This window comes from Tachyglossus aculeatus, chromosome X1 (assembly GCF_015852505.1).
Source record: "Tachyglossus aculeatus isolate mTacAcu1 chromosome X1, mTacAcu1.pri, whole genome shotgun sequence".
NCBI lineage: Eukaryota > Metazoa > Chordata > Mammalia > Monotremata > Tachyglossidae > Tachyglossus > Tachyglossus aculeatus.
In genome coordinates this window covers 122,248,872-122,268,658 of record NC_052101.1, presented here as the reverse complement: position 1 = coordinate 122,268,658, position 19,787 = coordinate 122,248,872, and the positions used below count along the sequence as shown (strand labels likewise).

The 19,787-nt window shown below is 47.8% G+C and overlaps 1 protein-coding gene across 5 annotated transcripts in view; it reads right to left on the bottom strand.

Annotated features, from left to right (window-relative positions):
* Positions 1-382: 382 nt before the first annotated feature.
* GATAD2A (GATA zinc finger domain containing 2A) overlaps positions 383-19,787 on the bottom strand; it is a 180,552-nt gene continuing 161,147 nt past the window's right edge. For 4 of the 5 annotated variants that reach the window (XM_038772500.1, XM_038772502.1, XM_038772501.1 and 1 more), the window contains 8 exons: positions 16,799-16,888; positions 14,066-14,194; positions 11,536-11,703; positions 9,477-9,759; positions 3,984-4,273; positions 2,335-2,409; positions 1,811-1,994; positions 383-743 (listed from right to left, as the gene is read on the bottom strand). In XM_038772500.1, the coding sequence (XP_038628428.1) occupies positions 613-743; positions 1,811-1,994; positions 2,335-2,409; positions 3,984-4,273; positions 9,477-9,759; positions 11,536-11,703; positions 14,066-14,194; positions 16,799-16,888 (1,350 nt within the window). In that variant the 3' untranslated portion in view covers positions 383-612. The remainder of the gene's footprint in view (positions 744-1,810; positions 1,995-2,334; positions 2,410-3,983; positions 4,274-9,476; positions 9,760-11,535; positions 11,704-14,065; positions 14,195-16,798; positions 16,889-19,787) is intronic. The other variant, XM_038772504.1, reaches the window with a different exon arrangement.

The following is a 19,787-nucleotide window of genomic DNA, read 5'->3' as shown; positions in this document are numbered from 1 at the left end:
CACGCTCAACTGGAATATCTGAATCCATACTTCTTTAATCACTAATTCAGCTCTTAGGAGCAGATTTAAAGATACCTCTATCTGCAGGCTGCCGTGAGAGGAGGCAGCCACAGTGGTGGGGAGAGAAAGCAAGAGATCCCACCTGCTAAACATATCTGAAATAATCGGATTCTGATCCCACTATTGTCACACACACAAGTGCATTCTTGGTCTCCAGTGTACACTGCATGCTGTTGTGACTGGCAAGCTACCAATAATATGAAAGAAACCAAAGACACAATGAGTCCACTTAGTCCCATTTTTTGTGCTGGTGATGGCAAATGAAAGAAGAAAAACATTAAAAGCCACCCCCCCCCCCAAAAAAAATAATTTGGCCCCCCCACCACCCTTCAACAGCCTTCACCACCAGTCCGTCACAATAAGTTTATAGTCCAAGTATCAAAAAGTCTTGATTCCACAAGCCCGCTGTCGCTTAGAACCAGAATGGGAGCACATGCTGAGTTGAAAATTGGTCATCTTCCTTCCTTCAAAATGAGGGGGGGAAAGCACATCTGGCTGATAGGTGAAAGCAGGTCCCACTGTGCTGTGGCATAAAAAGGGCATCTCGTTGCATTACTTCCATGTGGCAGATTGAGGGATGGATCGGGGCGGGATCATGTCCAGGAGATATTCACGCTGGCGCTCTACTGCCGAAGAAGTCTTGTGCACTGCTAAACTAGGGTTGACAAAAGCTAAAGCCCCACCTGCACCAGGAGAGAAAAAAAGCAGGGGTCAGCCACCGGCTCAGGTCAAAGAGAACACCAGGGAGCAAAAAGAACAATTCTACGAGCCACTCTCAGATTTCGTTTAAACCAAACAAAAATCCCCACCAACAACTGGCAAAAGCCTTAATTTTTTGGTTCAGTCAGTACACTCTGTCTTTCCCCAGATTAGCAACTCCAGGAGGGAATTCTATTTTTACCAGTGCTCAGCACATCCCACTACTGTGACCGCGGTAGTGGGATTTTCACAAACCCTTAGCATTCTAAAGAGGCAAACTCCGATACTGTTCTTCTTCTAATGTGAATCTTGAAAACAACTCACAGACCATTATCCACGGGTATATTAGGCCAAAATCCAATCATTATAAACTTCAATGTATTTACTTTTACCTCACATACTTCTTCGCTTTTAACTTTAAATACCTATAAACTGCATGCCGTTCAATCCAATTTTACATTTTAGTAACGTCAAAACTCGGAAAAAAGGCTGCCGTTCAGAAAGGGAAAAGACCATCACTTAATGAAAAGGCTAAGTATTTCTTCTCTGAGTAAGATTTGGCCCCGCTAAAGAAGGGCGTTAAAAACCAGGTCCGTGCCTGCAGACTCAATTTCAAATACCGTAAGGAAATAGGAGGAAGAGAACAAGTCCTTTGCATTAGAAGACAAAAGCGACAACTTGAAAGCCCCGGCCCAGAAGTTGTGATACCAAAACGTGTGTCATTGGACGCTGGAATAGGTAACGGATGGAGCTTGATAGAGAAGAAAGAAGCTCAGTGAGGGGCATGGGCAAAAGACATTGACCCCATGCTGGAAAGTCCTGCTCAAAAAAGGCCTCCAAGGAAATCATTTCCCTCAGAGAATTCCTTCTGCTGGTCAGACTGGACTGAGGGCTGCTGACTGTGAGTAGAGAAAAAAGCCCACGCATACACACACGTGCACACAGAGGAAACACCAAACACACCTGTACTGATGGTAGTCAAGAAAAAGAGGGAGAGGGAGGGGGGAGAGAGAGAGAGAGAGAGCACACGTGCAAACACCACCAGACATACCTGTACTGATGGGAGTCTTCTTCCAGTTGGTGGTGCCCTTGCTGACAGGTCTCTCCACATGCTTACCTGGCCTGCTAATGAGGGCTGCAGCAGCTGCTGCATTCTGCAGCTTAGGCGACTGGCTAAATGCATGCAAGACTCCTCTGGGGGAACCTGAGGGGCCGCGCGACAGCTGGCTAGAAGTCTAGTGAAGGAGAAAAAACAATTAGGATGGCAATGGAACCCAGGTCCAGGCGGCTAAAAGCTCACTAGAGCAATGAGAGCTCTTTCCTCACGGTGTTTCAATCCTTCCCACCTCCCCAGGGGGGCTAGCAGTTTACCAGCGGGCCTCCAAAGTTCAGGCCAAATGGAAAGAGAGCCAAAATAAAACCCACCACAAAATAGCAGCATTGTATCTGACTGATTTTGGCAGAGGGAGGGGGCACGAAGAGTTGGCAAGAATATGGGTGGGGCTAATAGCATTGACTTCGGCCAGAGAGAGTGAAGTGCTGTACCAACGGTTCCCCAAGCACCTCAGTTCTGACCTGCAGCATAGCCCCATTAGTCCAGTCGCGGGCCTCTCCTGAGCGGAACGCCAATTTACGCCGTGGTTTTATGACCTATACAAATGGGGAGTTGAAGTTGAGATCAGACAGTTCATTTGCACTTGTGGCCCGAGTTGACGTTTTGACCCCAGGTGCCCAGCAGAGCTCAACGCACTGCTACAGTCTCCTGGCAATGCTACTGTCTTATGATTTGTGGCCATGGGATTGCAGGACAGAAAACACACGACAGGGAGGCTTTGGTCACCAAAACCTCCAACTGTTCTAGGACTGTTGCAAAACAGGCGCTTCTACAAAAGAGCTCAAGTCGGGACCCGCCGCCCCTCGCCCACCGCCGCCTCATCCCCAGCTTCCCCAGCCGATCTTACAAAATGCCTCTGGCAAACAGGGGCAGAAATGCAGAACATCTGACCAATCCCCATTCCCCACCACCAAAGGTGAGCCCCGTGTGGGACAGGGACTGCATCCAACCCGATTAGCTCCTATCTACCCCAGTGCTCAGGACAGTGCCTGGCACATAGAAACTGCTGAACAAATAAATACCAGTATTATTATTATTATTGTTATTCTCATTATTATTATCTGAGAGCAGCATGCTAGTGACAGCCAGGCAGACGGCAGCAAGGTTACGGGGAGCCGTTAAAATGGAATGGAGGCCGTTATTGAAAATTAGCGCCACGACTCTCAACTCCCACTGGGAGATGTGCATCATTTATTCATTCCATCAAGTTGCTTTTTCTTCATCACAACTGTAGTATGCTGTTCCTGGAAGCATAATCAACTTCCACGAAAAACTCCACAAAACTTTGACTACTTTCTACAACCACCCCAAATGATCTCAGTTTCAGATCGACAACTATACTCCTGGAAATCCCGATTAATCTTTTCCATAGTAATCTTTCCTTACTCCTTAAATTAGCTAGGCGCTTTAATTCAAGGTGCCTGGAAATAAGAATATCTTGAGTTTGTAGGGCCCCTTAATTTTTCCGAGGCCCTTTTAAGTGAGTTGCCTCATTTTGTCCTCATACCCTCTGGTGAATTAAGAGTCAGGTAGTATGGCCCCCATTTTCAAGCAGAAGATATGGAGGCCCAGAGAGGTGAACCAGATGTCCCAGAGCAGACAACTGCCACAGATGGGATGAGAATCCAGAACCTCTAGCTCCTAGGCCCAAGATCAGCATATTTTTTAAGAAGCCAAATGCCAGCACAAGACCGTCAATCGATGTATCTACCGAACCGCTGATGACAGCAGCAACTGAACCCTCTGGCTGGCCACATCTGTCCGGGCCCAAATTTCCCTGTCGCTAAAAGGAGGCTCTTCTAAAGCTCTGGCACACTCTAGAGACCCTCAACCGTCCCAAATGACAAAGACGCGGCCCCTCTCCCGGGCACAAAACGCAACCAAAATAATCCCTGCGCCTCACGTTCTGGATCGCCGGTCACAGTGTTGCTTACCAGCACCCGGGCGGGGCTCTGATTACATGGGCCAATAATTCTGAATGGGGTGGCGAAAAAGCCTTCAATTACCCTGCAAAACTCAGGCCCGGGGCAAAGCCCAGGAACCGTTCCACAGAAAACAGCGCCTCGGCTGTCCGGAGCAATGGCCGGTCTAGCGTACAAGGGTCAGTTACCTGCTTCAGTGAATGGTGCTGGGTGATCGGTTCTGGCTTAGCCTGCACGGGAGATGAGGTCTGCTGCAGTATCCGCTGCTCGATCTCCTGCTCTTGCTGCAGGGCCTTCACGAAGGCTGCCTTCAGGCGATTGGTATGTTCCGCCTTCAGCGCCTTCTTCTGGTTTGATGTCATACAGTTTTCACACATAATGCTTCCATTCTTTTCTTCTCTCCAGCGGCAGGTGAAATCGGTCTTGCACTGAGCACACATGTAGGGCTCGTGGGATAAAGCGGTGGTTGAAACTTTGCCTGTGGAAGCCAGATCAGTTTGCAGCGGGTGTCAGCACGTATGAACCAGGAGCATTTACCAGAAAGGGGGCTCGACCTTGGGAGGAGGCCTTCCCGCTTTTTTTTCCCAAATGGACACTAGTCCAGAGGACTGGAGTCACTCAGTTACTCAACCTCTGCTACCTTCAAGAGCTGGCGAGTGGAAGCGACTCAATATGACAACAATGGATGGTCCCCTGCCACGTGGCTACACTAGGAGGTTCAGCATGTTAAATAATTGGCCCGGCTGGCAAATAATTACCACCTCTGGCTTTAGATTAAGGCTTTTCCTGAGACTACTGCCAGCAATGATTTACCGGGACACTACTCTATCAGTTCTAAATTAAACCCCAAAGGGAAGTTTTAATGACCCTGCCAGTTTAAACACAGAAAAAAAACCATGCTAAATTACAAATGGACAATAAGAATTATATTCGAAACATGCACCCAAGCAACCTTTTCCTTTCCAGGAAAGCAATAAATTCCAGTTTGCCTAGGGCTCAACAGGGAACAAAAATTTTGTTTTTAAATGATGGTTAAAATATAGAGGGTTAAAAATATAAAAAGAAACTCCAACGCCTTTAAACTTGTACGTTAACCAAAGTGTTTCAAGCTGTCCCTTTCCCCATTTACCGATGACCTAGATACGTGTCAGTAAATAAAAGCCGGCTTCTGTTTAAATAAGCCTGAACTTCCCGGCCACCGTTCTGGGCACATGTGGCATTAACTTTGCTCCCTGGCAGGGGGAGGGGAGTGAATACACTGCCGGTTCATACTTCTGACACCGGCCACGAACTGGGGAAGGAATCAGGCTGGAGCAGAAGATGTCGGGTAGAAGAGATTCCTGAAGCTCCTTGTGGGAAGGGAACGTGCCCTACCAATTCCGCTGTACTGGACTCTCAATCAACGGGATTTATTGAGCACAGCATTGTACTAAGCGCTTGAGAGAGGACAATACAACAGAATTAGCAGACAACGTTCCCGCACGTAACGAGCTTTCAGTCTAGAGATGAGTTTACAGTCTAGAGACTCTCTCAAGCACTTAGTATGGTGCTCTGCACACCGTGAGCGCTCGCTAAATACCATTGATTGATATCACTCTCAGAGTCTACTGAAGCAGGAGAGGGAAAAGGCAGACAGGCGAGCTGGACTCTGCCACTTCAGCAGGGGCTGGGCTCAACAGAAGCACCAAGCCTCCCCCAGGAGAGGGTCCTACAAAGCACAAGTCAAACTGGCCCAGAAATGTGGGTATAATTTAAGGGATGAGGCGCTTCTGGGGGGTTGGGGGGTGTCTAAAAATCTTATTATTCTCCACACCTCAGCAGCCCATACCTTCACAAGAGGTCTTTCAATCCTTTTCATTACCAAATGAGTGCCTTTCATCTCTACATCTCGAGTCTTGCTCGGGTGACGTACAAACCCTGAAGGAATAGACCCATGGTATCCAAACCACCCAGTTCCCCCTAGCTGTTATCCTTGCTGGTAAGGGTCAGTTGAGAGGCAAAGTACTACATGGATTCTGAAGAATGAACTTGGCTTTCATAGTTCAGAACTAGGCAGCCCCAGTGTGGAGTTACATACAGAGATATGTGAACCACTGTGGTGTGTGGCCAGAGAGCTTCAGGGAGGACAGACTATCATTTTTTAAAAGCACTTGATTTTATAAAATACTTAAGCAGCTTGAAGGAGAAAAAAAAGCTATGAGCAAACCTGCTGGTCTCACCTCCGCAACATCGCCAAGATCCGCCCTTTCCTCTCCATCCAAACTGCTACCCTGCTGGTTCAATCTCTCATCCTATCCCGACTGAATTACTGCATCAGCCTCCTCTCTGATCCCATCCTCCTGTCTCTCCCCACTTCAATCTATACTTCACGCCACTGCCTGGATCATCTTTGTGCAGAAACGCTCTGGGCATGTTACTCCCGTCCTCAAAAATCTCCAGTAGCTACCAATCAACCTACGCATCAGGCAAAAACTCCTCACTCTCGGCTTCAAGGCTCTCCATCACCTCGCCCCCTCCTACCTCACCTCCCTTCTATCCTTCTACAGCCCAGCCCGCACCCTCCGCTCCTCTGTCGCCAACCTCCTCAATGTCCCTCGTTCTCGCCTGTCCCACCGTCGACCCCTGGCCCACGTCCTCCCCCTGGCCTGGAATGCCCTCCCTCCGCACATCCGCCAAGCTAGCTCTCTTCCTCCCTTCAAAGCCCTACTGAGAGCTCACTTCCTCCAGGAGGCCTTCCCAGACTGAGCCCCCTCCTTCCTCTCCCCCTCATCCCCCCCACCTTACCTCCTTCACCTCCCCACAGCACCTGTATATGTATGTGCATATTTATTACTCTATTTTACTTGTAAATATTTATTCTATTTATTTTATTTTGTTAATATGTTTTGTTGTCTGTTTCCCCCTTCTAGACTGTGAGCCCGCCTGTTCGGTAGGGATTGTCTCTATATGTTGCCAACTTGTACTTCCCAAGCGCTTAGTACAGTGCTCTGCATACAGTAAGCGTTCAGTAAATACAATTGAATGAATGAATGAAAATGACCATAACTGTCCTTTTTGTCATCATGAGCTAAGCACTTTTGAGCATACACAATGAACAAAATGAGAACGGACATTTTACTGAGGCAGATGGCCTAGTGAAAAGAGCACGGGCCTAAGAGTCGGGGGACCTGGGTTCTAATCCCGGCTCCGCCAATTGCCTGGTGTGTGACCTTAGGCAGGGTCACTTACCTGTACTGGGCCTCAGTTTCCCAATTTGTAAAATGGGGATGAAGTATCTGTTCGCCCTCCTACTTAGATCTGTGAGTCCTATGTGAGACGGGACTGTGTCTGGACCTGTCATCTATCTAAAGGACTTGGCACATTTGAAGGATTCAAATACCAGAATTATTATTGTTATTAGGGTCAACTAACCCCAAACTAAGGCAGAGACCATGTCCCTCCTAAAGCACCTGGGATAGAATGAGTCACATTTTTTAATTTTTTTTTAATTTTCTATGGTATTTGTCCAGTGCTTTCTATGTGTCAAACACTATTCTACACGCTGGGATAAGGTCAAGTTAATTAGGTTGGACACAGTCCTTGTCCCACATGGGGTGCACCATCTAATTAGGAAGGAGAACAGGAGAACTGAGGCACAGAGAAGTTAAGTGATGTGCCCAAGGTCGTACAGCAACCAACTGGCAGAGCCAGCACTAGAACCCAGGTCCTCTTGACTCAAGTCCGTACTCACTGTACCTCGTTCTCACCTGTCCCGCCGTCGACCCCCGGCCCACGTCCTCCCCCTGGCCTGGAATGCCCTCCCTCCGCACATCCGCCAGGCTAGCTCTCTTCCTCCCTTCAAAGCCCTACTGAGAGCTCACCTCCTCCAGGAGGCCTTCCCAGATTGAGCCCCCTTTTTCTTCTCCTCCTCCCCATCCCCGCGGCCCCACCTCCTTCCCCTCCCTACAGCATCTGTATATATGTTTGCACACATTTATTACTCTATTTTACTTGTACATATTTACTATTCCATTTATTTTGTTAATAATGTGCATCTAGCTTTATTTTTATTTATTCTGATGACCTGACACCTGTCCACATGTTCTGTTGTGTTGTCTATCTCCCCCTTCTAGACTGTGAGCCCGTTGTTGGGTAGGGACTGTCTCTATATGTTGCCAACTTGTACTTCCCAAGAGCTTAGTACAGTGCTCTGCACACAGTAAGCGCTCAATAAATACGGTTGAATGAATGAATGAATGCTCTTTCCACCAGGCCACACTGCTGTTTGAATTATAGAATATGAAGAATTCAGAGGTCTTTCAGAACTCATTTGATAGCAGCCCTGGCACTTACAGGAGGCCATTTCAGTCCAAATAAGGCTGCTCAGAGTTTCTTTCTCCCCCATTCACTCAAGTAAGACCAGGTCGCTGGAAGGAGATATTAGAAATTGATGCACAGGGAAAAGTTGAGTAAAGGTTAAGTTTGGTGCAAAGGAATGGAAAAAAAAAACCTACGAGCTAGAAGAGATCATTAAAACGATGGAGAAGAAAATGTGACCCACACAAAAAAAATCTCTTCCACTATACAATATCTCTTTCCCTTGCCAGTCAAAGTTACGTTTTCCAGCCCCCTACACCCCTAGTTTACCAGGAAAAGGAACATTATTTGGAAATTGTGAGCTATTGCTTGATTTATGTCATGAGACGGAAGAGAAGTAAATTAAGGGTATAACGCAACTACTTCGGAGGCTCAGCCTAAGAGATATTCTGCTCCCGTAATCGAGGAGTTTGGGATTACAGTCGGCTGACACCTCATTTCTGAAGCCCAGGAATCACTGTTTATTCAGTCAGCCTGTTGACCGCTAAATGTGGGGGAAAAAAAACAACAACAACCCTTGTTTCCTAAATCATATTCAGCCAATTCTAGCCTCGGGTATGGATCCAGCAGCGTGGTCTAGTGAATAGAGTATGGGCCTGAGAGTCAGAAGGACTTGGGTTCTAATCCTGACTCTGCCACTTATCTGCTGTGTGACTTTGGGCAAGTCACTTCACTTCTCTGTGCCTGTTACCTCATCTGGGGCAGGAGGCCTTCCCAGACTGAGCCCCTTCTTTCCTCTCCCCCTCGTCCCCCTCTCCATCCCCCCGTCTTACCTCCTTCCCTTCCCCACAGCACCTGTATATATGTATATATGTATATATGGTTGTACATATTTATTACTCTATTTATTTATTTTACTTGTACATTTCTATCCTACTTATTTTATTTTGTTGGTATGTTTGGTTCTGTTCTCTGTCTCCCCCTTTTAGACTGTGAGCCCACTGTTGGGTAGGGACTGTCTCTATGTGATGCCAATTTGTACTTCCCAAGCGCTTAGTACAGTGCTCTGCACATAGTAAGCGCTCAATAAATACGATTGATTGATTGATTGATTGATTGATCTGTAAATTGGAGATTAAACTGTGAGCCCCGTGTGACACAGGGACTGTGTCCAACCTGATCAGCTAGTATCTACCCCAGCGCTTAGCACAGTGCCTGGCACATAGTAAGTACTCAAGTACCATTACAAAATGGATTCTTCCAATTATACAGCTGGAATGACAATGAAGAAATCTGATTCAAGGCTCGCTTTGAAATCCAACGTGCTAAAATGCTAGGGGGCAATAATTCACATGAGTGCTTTGAAATCCAGGGTGTTAGCTCACCTTGAGTTTCCAGTAGGTTTTGGACCACTTCTTCCAATCCAACCAGGTAGATGAATTCGTTATTGGCAGCGCTGGGCAGAAAATTCATCTCTGGGGCAGGTGGCTTGGGTGGAGGAATCTCTAGCAGGGTCTTCTCGAGCTGTTTGCGCAGTGCAAGTTTTGCTGCAGCTTGCCGGCTGGCTGGCGAGTCATTGGAGTTCACGATGGAGGCCACGCTGGTGGTGGTAGCCGCACTGGCCTGAGCAGATGCTACAGTTGTACCTTTAATTGAGGTTGGTGAGGCCTTTCCCAAAAGACACAAATCATGGGGCTTGGTTACTAACATTTCAGGAACAACGATCGGTGTTTCTGCATTTCTTGATCACCTACGCACATGGCTCTGTACAGTCCCACAGCACTTAGGGACATGCCTGTAAATATATGTATTTTATTTTCACGTCTGTCTCCCCCCTAAGCTGCAAGCTCCCCATACGCAGGGAATGTGTCTGCCATCTCTAATGCATGTATTCTCTCAAGAGCTTAGTCCTGTGCTATGCACTCAGTAAGTGCTCAATAAATTCCATTGATCAAGTCCTCTCATCAAAAGCACTTCAAAGGCTTGTGTCAGAGACTGCCTAGTCAGAAGCTAAGATATTTCATGTGTCCTTGCCTAATGGGAGAACATAAAGAAGCAGCATGGCTTGGTGGAAAGAGCACGGGCTTGGGAGTCAGAGGTTGTGGGTTCTAATCCCGGCTTTGCCACTTGTCAGCTGTGTGACTTTGGGCAAGTTACTTCACTTCTCTGTGCCTCAGTTACATCACCTGGAAAATGGGGATTAAGAGTGTGAGCCCCATGAGGGACAGCCTGATTACCTCGTGTCTACCCCAGTGCTTAGAACAGTGCTTGGCACATTGTAAGCGATTAACAAATGCCATCATTATTATTATTAATTTATAATAATAAATAAATGCCATCATAGTTATTGTTAACTTATTATAATGATAAATAATAATAATGATGGTATTTGTTAAGCACTTATTATGTGCCCAGCACTGTTCTAAGCACTGGGGTAGACACAAGGTAATTAGGTTGTCCCACATGGAGCTCAGTCTTAATCCCCATTTTCCAGATGAGGTAACTGAGGCACAGAGAAGTGAAGTAACTTGCCCAAAGTCACACAGCTGACAAGTGGCAAAGCTGGGATTAGAACTCATGTTCTCTGATTTCCAAGCCCATGCTCTTGCCACTAAACCACGCTGCTACTAGTTATCAAGTGGAGACCCAATCTTTATTTTGGATGAGGGGAGGGGGGATGCAAAAGGAGGGTAGGGGGCCTCTTTTGCTCATGTACTGGCTTTGGGAAGACAGAGGTCTGGTAAACTGTCACAGAAGCAGCATGACACAGTGGAGACAGCACGGGCCTGGGAGTCGGAAGGTCATGGGTTCTAATCCAGGCTCTGCCACTCGTCTGCTGTGTGACCTTGGGCAAGTCACTTCAATTCTCTGGACCTAAGTTACCTCATCTGTATTCATTCAATCGTATTTATTGGGGATTGAGCCCCATGTGGGACAGAGACTGTGTCCAACCCAATATGCTTCTATCCACCCCAGCGCTTAGTACAGTGCCTGGCACATAGTAAGTGCCTAACAAATGTCATTTTTTTTTAAGTGTAAAAGAATGACTCAAACACCGCACATCTGACTATAGGGAGCCTTTACTCTTTTTTAAATTCCTTAGTACTTTAAAATAAAAATAAAAAAACTCCTGCCCAATAAAAGGAAGTCTTGACTTAATTTTTTAACTATTCAATTCTTAAGCCTCACTCTGTATCCTAGGATAATTCGGATTTCTTCCATCTTGCAAGCAGTGCACATAAGTTTTATGTAGCAGACAGAATTGTTTTCTTCTTCTCTGGAAAAGAAAAATAGAGTTTCTAGGAGCTAGGGCTCAAGAGCTAGAACCGGGTCCTTTGGCAAAGACACAAGGTGAGGGAGAGTGACAAATGTATACACTGGATGACAGAGAGCTGTGCTTTTCCTCCTTGGTTCCCTTCACGAAAGACCCGATTCAGGACTCACCTGTGGGATATTGACAAGCAGGCTAGCATTGGGGACGTTGGCAACGCGGATCAGCCCCTGTTGGATAATTCTCTGCCCCTGAATCTGGACACTGGGGACAGAAGCCCGCGGCGCAAGAAGTAGCGGAGGTGGCCCCGTGCTGGAATGCTGTCGGATAGTGTGGATTTGCTGGGGAGAGACAGAGATTGGCTGATGTAATGATTCCATGAAAGGTGGAGGGACAGAAGGGCCGGAGGTTTGGAGTGAGGCAGGGGATGAAACGGTACAATGGAAACGATGCAAGACAAGACGATAGAAGAGCAGCATTATTATTCCTATGGTCTGGGCACCTCAGTTTCCATCTTAAAAGGAGACATCATGGTTTGGTTAAAAAAAAAAGAATTATTAATCTGTAACGATTGTTTTCCTATCACAGTCAACCGATGTCTCCCATTTGGGGTACATTTTCCCTTGGGATACTCCACTTCAGTGACGGGGCTGCGAGAAGAGTTGATCCATAGTGCGGGAAACAGCTCAACCAAGTTCAATGCTCCCGGTGAAGGGCGGTCATCATTCAGGAGATAAAAGGTACGGAGATTTTTCAACCGATTAAACTGCAGCTCTGCAAATGCTGAATGCCCTGCGTTGGAGGTTGTTAAGGACTATAAGCTCATTGTGAGCAGGGAATATGTGTGTTTATTGTAGTACTGTATTACCCCAAGCGCTTACTATAGTGTTCTGCACATGGCAAGCGCTCAATAAATACGACTGAATGAAGGACGGTTAGAGCTCCCTTCTATCATATGCCCTTTGTGATTTTTCCTAGCATTAAGGGGTACGTGAAATATGAGGTCAACTCCGCTGGAAAAGTTTGGGAAGCCCTATGCTAAGGAAGTAAATTTTCTGTGTTTTCAGAAAGGACACGGGAGAACCCATAGCAACCAAACAGCAAGTATAGAGGAGAAGCGGTTCGGTGTCCCATCAAAATCACAAAGATTTGTAGGTTTTTTCCCCCCTATGTTATAAAAATGTTCACAGCAGTGCAGGTGGCCATTATCCAATTTAACTACCTCCTCCCCATCTCAAGCCTCTCCGGAGCTACCTTCTGGCCTACCTAGAAAACAAGGCGATGGTGTCACCCAAAGAGCACGGGCTTGGGAGTCAGAGGTCATGGGTTCTAATCCCAGCTCTGCCACTTGTCAGCTGTGTGACTTTGGACAAGTCACTTAGCTTTCTGTGCCTCAGTTACCTCATCTGTAAAATGGGGATTAAAACTGTGAGCCCCATGTGGGACAACCTGATCACCTTGTATCCCCCACAGTGCTTAAAACAGTGCCTGGCACAAAGTAAGTACTTAACAAATACTGTCATTATTATTATTATTATTATTAAGTGATGGATGGGCCTCAGTCCCATCACCAAGCCTTCAGAGCTGAGGATTGGCGCAAAGGAATCGATGACTGTGGCTAGTGGCTTGCCCTGGGCGGTGCCAGCTCCACACTCTTGCCCCTGCCACCTGGGTTCTAATCCCGGCTCTGCCAATTGCTATCTTAGGGACCTTGGTCAAGTCACAATTTCTGTGCCTCAGTTTCCTCAACTGTAAAAAATGGGGATCCAATACCTGTTCTCCCTCCCACTTGAGACTGTGAGCCCCACGTCGGGCAGGGACCATGTCCGATCTAACTGACTTGTACTTACCCCAGAGCTTAGGCTGATGTTTGACACACAGTAAGCGCTTGACAAGCACTATAAAACAAACAAACCCTCAAGCTCCCACCGGACATGGGCTGCAAGACAGGGACGCCAGCACACGGTGAAGTGCCCGCAACAGTTTCATGGGCACAACTCGTTTACAGCCTGGGTGACCGTGGATTAGTGCCAGTGCCATGAACCGGCGGCTTCCGTGGTCTTTGTCGCCCATGTCTGCCAGCTATTTTTCAGGATCACTGCTAAGCCTATTCATCACGTGAGAGGCCCTAAGTGGCTCTTTGGTCAGAAACCTTCACCGCTGACTGCACGGCCCCAGCAGACATTTCCTGGACTTCGAATTGTTACGCCGCTCCCCTCCACCACTTGTTGCGACAATATTCCAATTGCTACCATCAGCTGTATGTGTGTGCGTGTGTGTGTACGTACAAGCACTTTTGTGGATAAAGGAAATTCCACCACATTGGGTAGGTAGGGAGGTATGAAGAAAGTTGAAATAACCAAGCGGTATAGGCTAATGTGGCCAGGTCAGTAAAGCACACGCACGGTCAGGCTCAGTGCCACTGGGCAGGAGAGTCACGGGGCTGGAAAATCCAAGCAAAGACCAAGATGCCAAGGGAGCTCAGCCTGCGGAGTCAGCATCTTCTCCCACATTGGTAACACCTGCAACGCTATTCATGGTAGTAGCTTCCCTCCCCTCGCCACGCCCCAAAGCACAAAGAGGAGCTCGAGAATGAGTTCGTGATTGGCTTGTGGCCAACGGGGCCCTGGAGCAGAGGAATCAAGATCATAGTGAGGGAGGAAAGGGAACGCGGAGAAAATCCGGACAGAGGCTTCCTCTTACCTGTGCCCCTCTGACAAGAGGCGGCATAACGATCTGTGCGGTCTGTTGAGACCCCAACTTTGAAGATGCCTGTTGTCCACCACGGACCAGTGGAGGGGGGATAACATTTCCCGGAATTCGGGTAGAAGTCTGGAAAAACAGGAGAAGAAATTTGGGTCTCTTACTGCATTCATAAAAGCAGGAGAGAACAAGAACATCGAGGGTAATATAAAGACTTACACCAGGGCTGTACAAACCTAGAACTCAAAACGTTTCCATTAATTTACAAATGGTGGTTGATCTAGGAAAGAGATCCAAAAGCATTCCACCAGGGAAACGCACTTCTAGAGTCTGGCTGAGTCAGTAGTTTTGTGGGTGAACCTACACTCTTTCTTAGAATTCTGGTGCCTTTTTATTTGACTTTCCCATGAGGGCCCCAAATGAAACCAAGCTTGTGTGCCTTTGTCAGGGAGGGGTTTTGGGCACTAAGCATCTGATTCGGGCTGGTCACTCAGTCTAAGAGTTCTCTCCCCCTCACACTGCTTGTTCCTTCTCTGGAGGTTTGGTTTATAATCAGAGCACCCCTCTTTTGGCGTTGCTGCCATTGCTTACAGACGGGGACTCATAAGGCCCAATAAAGACAATACAAAACACTGCGCAAACGTTTAAGGAGAGAATTTCATTCCACTACCGAGAAACCTGCTTTTGTTTGACTACCCCTTTGCAGGGACTTAAATAGGGAAAGTTCTTGGCCTAGGTCTGCTTCGGGATTTCAAGTAATAATTCAGAAAAGTGGATTTGGAACTTATGTGTTGTCAGTCATTGGTTAAAAAACAAAAACTGTGCAACTACTGGGGCTGTTTTGTCTTTGGTTGAAGCCCTGAGTGGCCGCAGCAGGGTGGCTCAGTGGAAAGAGCATGGGCTTGGGAGTCAGAGGTCATGGGTTCTAATCCCCACTCCACCGCTTGTCAGCTGTGTGACTCTGGGCAAGTCACTTAACTTCTCTGTGCTTCAGTTACCTCATCTGTAAAATGGGGATTAAAACTGTGAGCCCCATGTGGGACAACCTGATCACCTTGTATTCCGCCCCAGTGCTTAGAACAGTGCCTGGCACACAGTAAGCACTTAAATACCGTCACTATTATTATTATTAAGTGACGGACGGGCCTCAGTCCCATCACCAAGCCTTCAGAGCCGAGGATCGGCGCAAAGGAATCGATGACTGTGGCTAGTGGCTTGCCTGAGAGGTGCCAGCTCCATGCTCTCACCCCTGCCACCTGGGTTCTAATCCCGGCTCTGCCAATTGCTATTTTAGGGACCTTGGTTAAGTCACAACTTCTCTGTGCCTCAGTTTCCTCAACTGTAAAAAATGGGGATCCAATACCTATTCTCCCTCCCACTTAAGACTGTCAGCTGTGTGACTCTGGGCAAGTCACTTAACTTCTCTGTGCCTCAGTTACCTCATCTGTAAAATGGGGATTAAGACTGTGACAATTAAGACATGGGTCAATCTGTTTACCCTGTATCCCTCCCAGCGCTTAGAGCAGTGCATGGCACATAGGAAGCGCTTCACAAATACCATCATTATTATTTACTGAACACCCACTAGGTACAATGCACAGCACTAAGCGCTCAGGAAATACAAAACCCAGGAGTGAAATATTCCCTACACTCAAAGAGTTGACACTCTGAGGGAGACAGAAAGAAAAAAAAATACAGTAAATATCATTCTTACAAATACATAGCATATATTGTAGTAAAAATAAAGAATTGACTATACAACTGAAAAAACCCAATGCACAAAAGTGCTGAGGACGGATGTAAGGAAGTGCATAAATACTAGAGACGGCTGATTTGTTAAGGTGCTGGGATCTCTGCACATAGTAAGCGCTTAATAAATGCCATTATTATTATTATTATTATTATCCAATTAGGTGGGGAGTGGTGGTGGGAGGGGGGTGGGGAGGGGGAGGGAGAGAGAGAGAGAGAGAGAGTATGTGTGTAGGATAAGAGTTATAAGCTGAGGGAAGAGTATGAGCAAAAGGGATTGGAGGCAGGAAAGCTGACAGTGAGTTGGGGAATCACCAGATGAAGACAGCACATAAGTACGGTGGGACTGGTAGGTGGAGAGCCTTGAAGCTGATCGGGAGGGATTTTTGTTTGCTGCAGGGTGATACGGGAAGTCGGTGGAGGGTTGCCAGGATGAGAGAGACGTGTGCCAAGTGAAAGCGACCCGTGCCACATGGTGTACGTGGTTGGAGGGGGAATGAGGCTGGAGGTAGGAAGACCACCGAGGAGGCTGATGAAACAGTCTAGCTCGCACTACGGCCAGAGGCTGGTCCGGGCTAGTAGCCATTTGGGTGGGGAGGAAGGGGTGGATCTGGAGATGTTGTGAAGGAACAGTCGGCAGGACTTGGCAGTAGACAGAGCGTAACAGTTGAAAGGCAACAGAGGAGTCGAGGACGGCACCGAGAAGGGGCTTAGCGACTTCTCCCCCCGTTGGTTTCGTTATGCCTCACAATAGCTAGACAGACTAATCGGAGGCTACGGCCTGGTCCCCCCCAGCTATGGCGTTCCACTCAAGCTCCAATATTCCAAACGAGTCATGCCCTGGTTAAACCAACATACGTTTCCTTTACCTACTCAGTTCGGGAAGGGTGCTTCTGCTCTGCATAGCTACCACGCTTTCCTTCCTGCCTACAGCCTTCTTGCTCTCTTTCCTTCACGCTAGCTGTGCTTGAGGAATACACTGACCTGAAGGGACGGCTTGCCGGCAGGAATGTTTTGGGTTCCCCGCACCAGTGGGGGAGGGGTGGCCACTGCACTCCCAGAAGAGCCAGCAGGCTGCAAGAGAACATCAGCACGATACACATGTGAGAGGGGGCGGGAGCAGACTTGTAGCTACTCAGAGGACCGACCACATTCCCCACCCCCGCCCCGAAGTGCATGAATAAGTAATAAAGCGCTCGATATTGATTTGCTTTTTTCTCCCCCCCTCAGGCACAAAGCTCTCAAAAGCTGTACTTCTAAACCAACCAACCAAAAAACTGTGTCCGTTACGGGCCCATTTTAAATGGGCAAACCACCGGGTAAACGTGAATGGAAAAATTTCCCTCCAAGAGCTTTCTCTGGCTTCTAGTAATCATAAAAGGCCACCCGCCAACACAATTACTGCTATCGGGGCTACAGAATCAAAAATAATGGGTGCTCATGGTCCTCCTAGGAAACTTAGAAAAACATTAAAAGCTACCAGTCACTTACTGCTCGAGAAGAGATTGAAGACTTACTAGAAGGTTCCCAAAAACCAAACCCCAAATCAGATAAATACTTTCTTCAATTAGACCTCTCTTTGCATATTTTATCACCAATTGTTACCCATGATTTATTTCAGTTTCTGCTTTATTGAGCTAGCTACTGAAACAAAGGAGAAGGAAAAAAGATATCAGCATTTTAGAAGTCTACAGAAATCTCAACTGGCTACATACACACTTCAAACACTTTCCCAGAGGACACCGATAATACAACTTAAAGAGTCTTCAGGGGGCAGGGGGAATAAAATTAAAACCGGGGACCTAACGGCAAGGTAAAACGGAGGAAGAAAATTTTGCACTTTCTAAGCGGGTGTCTTGTGTCTTCTAAGTGGTGTCACAGTGGGGTCTGCCCTGGTCTTGCCCTTTGTTGGGATCAGCCTGGGTGGAGCTCTAGAACACCGGTGCCCACGGGTGGCAACCTTTTGTTGAGCAACGGGGGGGTCGATGAGGAGGCAGGGGAAGGTTGGGGACTGGGAGGGAGACAGGCTTCCAGAGCTAACGGGGCAGAAGGCCACCATTTCGGATCTTTTTCAGACCTGTCGGGAAATTCTGAGGTACAGACGAGTCCTTGGACTTTAGGACACAATTGGTTCCTGAAAATTGCCTCAAATTGAAAACACAAATGGGAACCAATCTTCTCATCAGCACAGTGTCATAAATGGGGGCCTGGCTCCTGAATCAAGGTCAGATACCCTATTTTTACCAAAATGACCCAGAATTGTGTACGCAATTACAGATGAGCAATATGGCTAATGCATTTCGATCACTCCGTCACACGTGCACCCTTAGATGATGTCTCCTTGGGGTTCGAAGGATGGAAATATTGCTGTTGCACGATAGGGGAGCTGACTTTTACTTCACCAGAAGTACAATGGATTTGTCTGCCTTTCTTGGTGACTCCTCCCAAAGAGCAGCTGGCACTTCCCTCCCAACCCCCACCCCACCCCATGGCTTCTCCTGCTTCTCCCCTATGCCCCTCCCCACCTTTTTAAACATCCCCCACAAACCCCGTTCATGGGTTTACCCTTTTTTCCTCATTTCCCCACAGTTCCCAAACTGCCTCCTCACCCCCGTTGCTGGTGCCATAAAGGAGACTTGGGGCTGTCAGGTCAAAACCCAAGATTTTACATGCCGCTCGTCAAATTCAAAACGTCGTACGTTGAGGACTGACTGGATTCTCAGAGACCTGGGATGAATGGGTTCACCAAAAATATCGTGGGGGCAGTTGCCCCCACCGAGCTTGCACTCGTGCCAGTGACTCAAACTGATCCGGGGGGAAGGGGGCTGGGCAGGGAGGAGGTGGTGCTTCTGTGTATTAGCAGTGATTTTGCATGAATGCAGAAATCACCATCTAATTTGCCACCCCCTGCGCCACAGAGAATCGAGGCGGGGAGGCAGAGATGGGACCTAACCCGAGACCTGTGGGCTCACTTGAGCCCACATGGGGCTGTAGGGTATATTTCTGGCAACGTGCTGTTCAGAACAGTCCAAGCTTCTTCTGACAAAAGCCCTCCAAAAGTTCTGAGGACTGCTGGGGCCGGGGGGGGGGGGGGCGGGGTGAGCGGGCAACACGTATTAAGATGTGGTGGTCTCGTCCATTTCCTAAAACAGCATTTCCTGTCTGGACACATCATTGCGTTCCGACAAAATCCGGAGCCGAGGAGAGAAGATACGGCACTGATCAAATACGAAAAAAACACCTGCCCAATGCGTACCTCTGCCTTCAAGGTTTTTTGCCTTGGAAAACCACTGCCTGTCCAACATATTCAAGAGGAAAAAGCAAGCTCACCTTCATCGAATACTTGTTTTGTGAGGAAAATTTTTGTGAGGCAGGCTAGGCCTTTGGCCTACTGAAGAGCCAGCCCCTCCTCCCCCCACCTTTTTTTCTTTTAAAGATATTGCTCCAGAAAGTTTTGGTGGTGTGAGATGCATAAAGGCACCCTAGCTTGAGTCTAAAAGAAAACACTTACCAACCTCCACTCGCCCAGGCTACACACAGAGAAAGAAATAAAGCCAACATTCATCGGTTCACCACAAACTTTGTGCCGGGGCCAGGTTTGCCGAAAACCACGTGGCTGAGCTAAGGGGGTCGGAACTTAAAGCATCAACTGTCCACAGATGTGTTAATTAGAACTGAACTTCTTTAGACTGCGGTGCTGGATCGGTTGTGGAAGCCAGGAGGGACGCAAGTGAGGCGTGCCGGGCTGTCAATTCGGTCAATTCTGGGAACCATTCTTTAAATGCTCAAGCATTCCCGCCCCATTGGCCCTGCTACCCGACAAGAGGGGTGAGAAGTGACTGGGATCCCAGAACAGTGGCTGGGTATGAGGGAAAGAGGCCCCCTGGAGCTTCGGTGCTGGCCAAGCAGTGGGCCAGAGGTTGGCATTTCAGGTAATATGGGCAAGGTGTACCATCTTCTGGCATGCATGCTG